Below are 5737 nucleotides of genomic sequence, written 5' to 3'. Positions count from 1 at the left end.
CTAGAATATGTCTAATGACAAAAAGATCATTTTTGATTGGTTCAACCACCATGAGATTGTGTTGGGAAGAAGTAGGGGAAGTGTTGAAAATTATGTATCATACATTTACCTAGGAAGGAAAACAAACACAGCTAGTCTAGATGCTGATGCTGAGTGCAGAGTGAACCAGCAATAATTCCTCCGTTTGTTCATTCGTATGACCTAGAGATTCTCATTCCACCTTCTTCCTCTTGGGTCTAATGACCACATGTTCTCTGGCTCCCATCCTTCCCCCTCAATGTTCCAGAATCTTACCTCTGGCACCTTCCCTGAGCATTTAGAGTTCCAGCCTTGGTGCTCCTCAGCCTCTCTCTCTCCAATGCCTCAGCCTCTCTCTCTCCAATGCCTCAGCCTCTCTCTCTCCAATGCCTCAGCCTCTCTCCAATGCCTCAGCCTCTCTCCAATGCCTCAGCCTCTCTCTCTCCAATGCCTCAGCCTCTCTCCAATGCCTCAGCCCCAGCTGCTTTGCAAAGTTGGGTGTCCAGGCCAGATCTCTTCCCTGAGGGGTGTGGATAGAAATGCACAGTACAAATTTCTTTACAATTTGTGGGGAAAACAAGATGACAGGTAACCTGCTTGTACAGGACACTCTTTCTCCAGAAACTCCAACCATCCTAATATAAATGGTACAGTCAATAAACATCTGATTAATTAAAATGCTGGCCAAGTAACTGTTTTGTTCCATTGAATATTTTAATTAAATCAAGGCCCAATCACTTTGAAGAGCGAGTTATCACATATCCCAACTTACTATTACAGTATTGAAGCTGTAGTTTAATTTCTTACCATAAATACCCACACTGAGCTTGCTTAGGTCTGGATTATACCATGGATGTCAATAATATAAGAAACTGGGAGCACTCATTACTGTGTCTCAGACTCATTCGGGATTTACTCATATTTCAACTTTAGTTATCCACATTGAAAATCAGCACCTTTTAGGTGCTGCAGAAATGGCCATGGTTAAGAACACTTGTTGGTCTTGCAACAACCATGTATAACTCCAGTCCCAAGGGCTCCAATATCCTCTTCAGACCTCAAACACCAGTCATTCGCATAGTGCCCAGACATACAGGCAGGCAAAACACCCACACACATAAAACCACTAATAAAAATTATTAAAAAAGGAAAAATGTTTTAGACAAAAATAAACTTTACAAGGAAAAACCCAATACTAAGCCTACAGGAGTAAATATTCATAATGGGTATTGAAATAAAAAAATAAATATTTAAGAAGAGGGTAAAGATTCGGAGAACAAATAAAACACAAGCTGCAAGAACAAATGGTTAAACTCGGGCATTTTACCTGAAACCAAGGCTGTCACTGCTGGTTTTGAAGAAAGTTCTGGAATAATCTGTGTAGTCTAGCTGAAGTATTCCAAGAAATCAAGGCAAGCTTTAAGCCTGTGTCAACAAGGACAGTAAAGAAAGAACACGCCCGCCCGCCCGCTCCCATTGCACCCTCCCAGGCTACCTTGCCGCCCCCTCCTCTGAGCGCCCCTCTTGACTCCGTCTGTTTGTCTGGCAACTTCAGGATTCCTCTAGCTTTGCATCTGTCAGGCTGACATGCTGAGAAATTTTATCGTGGTTTCTACAATGCTCAAAACCCTGGTCATTGCTTCCTGGTCCTGAGCAGCTAAGCCTGAGTTCACAGGGTAATTGCAAGGGCCCGGCTAACTGTCTTCCTCAGCCTGCTTCTTTGCTCACTGCTGTAAAGATTTCCAAAGCGAATTAAATCATTGTTCTTGATTGACATGCGGTGCTAATTCACTGATTATTATGAACACTGAACTGCTGCATACTCTCAAATGACTCAACAATGATCATGATTGGTAGACACAGTGTTTTTTCTAGTTTGACCAGACTCTGCACAGTAAGGGATTCTTTTATTTCACTGGATTCTATTTTGTTGAGCAGTTAGGAAAAAGTTAACCAAATCAAACAAAATAAGACATCTCACTTATGAAGATAATATTCTTATTTCATCTTCCCCAATGTTTCTTCTCCACTTGAAATAAAATATGAGGGCATTTGTAGAAGTGTGATTAGCTTTGTGGGGAGATTCTAAAATCTTTATGTGTATGGTAAAGGCATTGGCTTAATGAAAGTTCACATTGTGGTAATCTGAAATGATAATGGCATCGCACCAATAAACCAGAGAAACCAAACAGCTTGTTTAGAAATAACAAAATTTAATAGACAAGAAAACATTAGCATAAGGGAAAACAACAGTAAAGGGCTGCCCTTTCCGTTGAACAGCATGGAGAGTTATGTTGTTTTGTGTTGCTATTGTCATACGTTTAAAACTCTTTAAAACCAAATCAACACATTGGCATTAAGAAAAACATTGCCACGGCGCATACAGACACAACTTCAGCACTGCAGACATCACACAAAGCAGCAAAACACAGCGTTGGTCCAGAGCCTTCTGCAAATCTCTTCCTGCGGTAACTCACCAACTCACTCAACGCTACAATTCACACAAAATGAGCATCTTTTAAAAAAGAAACCTTATAAATATATAAATCCAAACCACAAAACCTCTTAAATATTGTATTTACTCAAAGTACAAATGGAATTCTGGAAACCGCATCCACAATACTACCTAAAACTAGGGTTTCTGGAATCATAACTGCATTTAGCTCTAAGTTGGGGGTTAAATTTCATTGGACCACATCCCACATATACTTTCTCAGTATATGTACCTTGGGCATACATGTTCTCAAAGTCAGTAGTTACACAACTAAAATAAAACTCCTATTCTAGGTAAGCATCCATGTTTTCCTTAATATGGAGTTTGGAACTGGTCCCCTGTAACTATTTCACACTACAAATGTTTCACCACAAACAAGTTAACGGAGTCTTGGTAAAGCCCTTCACTAAGCATTACGGGTATTTTATTGTTAAGTATCAGCAATGAGTTTCAGACTAAGAAGCTTTCTTCCCTCTTTTTGCCTAGTTTCTGTGAACATTCTATTCCCCATCTAAAACTTGCTAGACAACTTACTCCCACAAATATATACATTCAATGCCCCCCACCCCATTTCATGAAGCAGGGTGCATACTCAGGCCATGTAGCTTACTTATGCTTTTACAGAAAATACACTGAAGGACTTGAATCTATCCCCAAACTGACTGAACAGCCGCAAGTGAGCCATACCTGGCCACCTCCACTTCACTCCCTTGACTTGTCTCTCCAAGCAGGGCATCAACTCGGCATGGCTTCACCCTTTCTTTTGCCTGGACTTCCATAGGACATAAACCCAAGCCACTGCAGTCTGGTACCATTCAACAGAACGTGGGTTCTCAGTGCCTAGGACTAGAGCAACTGGCGACCTGTTGCTGGGTTTTCACCATCACAGGTTCCCCCAGAGTGTTGCAGGAGTCAGCCAAATCAGACCTAAGCAAATTTCTAAAACAAGGGGAAGAAAATGAAACCTTCATAAACTGATAGCAACTAATTTAAATGGAACTTTGTTCAGGATAAGGCATGGGCTGATTGAAGAATGTGGTTAGAAATCAAACAAACCTAAAATGCTATAAGGAATTACTCCAGTGAATATTTCCACATGCCAAAACTGCTCAGATCTTCTCTGGGAAGCCTGGGAGAAAAACCGCACATGAAGGAAAAGGCCTGTGGTAAGGATAAATGGCCATGCCCTGGCGTGAGGTCTACTTCCTTGCAAACTTCTCAAAGTCGTCCCTCTTCTCTAGCAACATGCCCAAACAGGAAATTCTGCAGGAACCACCCAAGGGGATGATATTGCAGGACTCTGGGTCAGGGAGCACCGCACAGAAGAGAAATGGATCTGAGGGCAGGTAGCAGACCTCAGAGAAGCATTGCCTTAAGAGAGAAAGCACCTGAAGATGATTAGGGGCTCCAGTGCTAAGAAAATTGGGTGCATACCTATGTGTTTTGGAGCAACCTGCCTGTGACATCCACCTATTATCATGAAATACCCCTAACTTGAAGGAGGACTCCATTTATCCCTACCTCTTCACAAATACCCTGCCACGGTATAACACACCTTGCCTGTGCCCACACCTTTGCTCATGGACATCTCACAATTGTCAGAGCTCCCTAAAAGCTATGCACACAGCCTTGCTTTCTTGGTTAACCCCTATGTAGAAATGAACTTTTTAGAAAATGTTCAGAATCCAAGAAAACCCATCAAGCCAACATCTGGACAGAAAATGGACCACAGACATATGGCCAAGGGCTTTGTTGAGGCTGTAGACACTAATCATAGAGAATACAAAAGAAAGCAAATTGTACGTACATCATTTGAATGTAGCCGTAAGTGCCAAATTTCCTATTTTGCATATTGGTTAAGAAGGAAGTGCCATACAGTCCAGAAATTCATGACAAACACATTGGCAAAAACCATACACCATAAGGATGACAAGGCTAGAGGGAACGAGGCTAACAAAGACTACCCCAAGGGTGACTTTCTTAGACACCAGTAAATAGATCCCTAAGGGCAAGGAGCTGAAGTATAGCAAGCCTAGAAGCCACACTAACACCCGGATGGACGTCTGAAAGAGTAGGGAGGTGCAGTTCCACACCGTCCAGTTGTGGGACACTGTGGTGACAGAGTCGAAACTTGCCGGCCTGTAAAATTCTACCACAGGTGTAGAGGTGAGAGATGGGGAACTCTCCCTCTGCACCTCCATGATGGTGATAACCAAGCAGTTGGAGGATGTGTGGGAAGGACTGACCAGGGAAGCCAGCCGCTTCGGGGTGAGCAGCAGCTCCGTGGGATTCTCAGGCAGGCATTTCTTCCCTTTGCTTCCACAAGTCAAGTTTACAAGGATGTTATTGTCATCAGGCAGGCTGCTAACTTCATCATCCGGCAGGCACGTCTCAAACCTACAGAAAGGACAGACGATGACACCCTGGGGAGAGTCCCCAAAGTCTATGATCTTATAGAGGCATTTGGCACAAACTCTGTGACAACACTCCAGAACCTTGGGCTTCCTCTGTTTCAGGTTGTACCGATTGTAACAGATCTTGCACTCTAGCTCATCTGAGACCTGAGTCTCCACAGGCTCTTCTGGTGGCTGGCTGGCCATCTTAAATTACGGATGCAATCTTTCGTAGATGTGCCTGACTGAGGAGTGACTAGGATTAAGGAATTCCTCAGAACATCGCATCATCCAAGTCAGGCAAGGGGGTTGAAAAGACGGGAAAAGTGGAGAGAGAACCCAGAAGTCTTTGGAACATTTTCAGCTCCTGCGTGGTACTCTGTGTCTCTGGTGCATATTTTAAAAGGCCACCTGCAGGATCTGCAAAGAAAAAAACAGAAATTGTAATAGAGCAAACAGTTCACCGAAAAGGTGTTCTGAGAACTGCTTCGTGGCATTCTCTGAGCTCTAAGGACCAGGAAGCAATAGACCTAGCAGATTAAATCCCGTCCAATTTCACCTTTCCAGCCCTGCGACAGAAAGGTGTCATGTCCATGCTTCAGTCCACAAACACCCTAAGAAGGAATTAAGTCCCGAATGTGTGTGAAGTACACTGACATTCACCTCAGGGCCACATGCTCTACAACGGTGTCTACCCTAGCTAGGACAGATTATCTCTCTGAAATAAGCACCAAATTTTGGCCTCTTTGAAAAGTGGGGCTTATTCACAGTAGAAAACAGCCAAGTACCTTCCACAGTGCTCACAAACACGCCTAAGAATCTTCTTGCTGTT

At 43.1% G+C, this 5737-nt stretch overlaps 1 protein-coding gene across 1 annotated transcript; it reads right to left on the bottom strand.

The window, feature by feature from the left end:
* Positions 1-2343: 2343 nt before the first annotated feature.
* On the bottom strand, positions 2344-5316 carry Rnf182 (ring finger protein 182). Its single transcript, XM_035442939.1, has one exon. The coding sequence runs from the start codon at positions 5110-5112 to the stop codon at positions 4369-4371; it is 744 nt and encodes a 247-aa protein (XP_035298830.1). The 5' UTR covers positions 5113-5316; the 3' UTR covers positions 2344-4368.
* Positions 5317-5737: the final 421 nt, after the last annotated feature.

The sequence above is a fragment of the Cricetulus griseus genome, chromosome 3 (genome assembly GCF_003668045.3).
Source record: "Cricetulus griseus strain 17A/GY chromosome 3, alternate assembly CriGri-PICRH-1.0, whole genome shotgun sequence".
Classification (NCBI taxonomy): Eukaryota; Metazoa; Chordata; class Mammalia; order Rodentia; family Cricetidae; genus Cricetulus; species Cricetulus griseus.
This window is presented reverse-complemented; position numbering and strand designations above follow the sequence as displayed.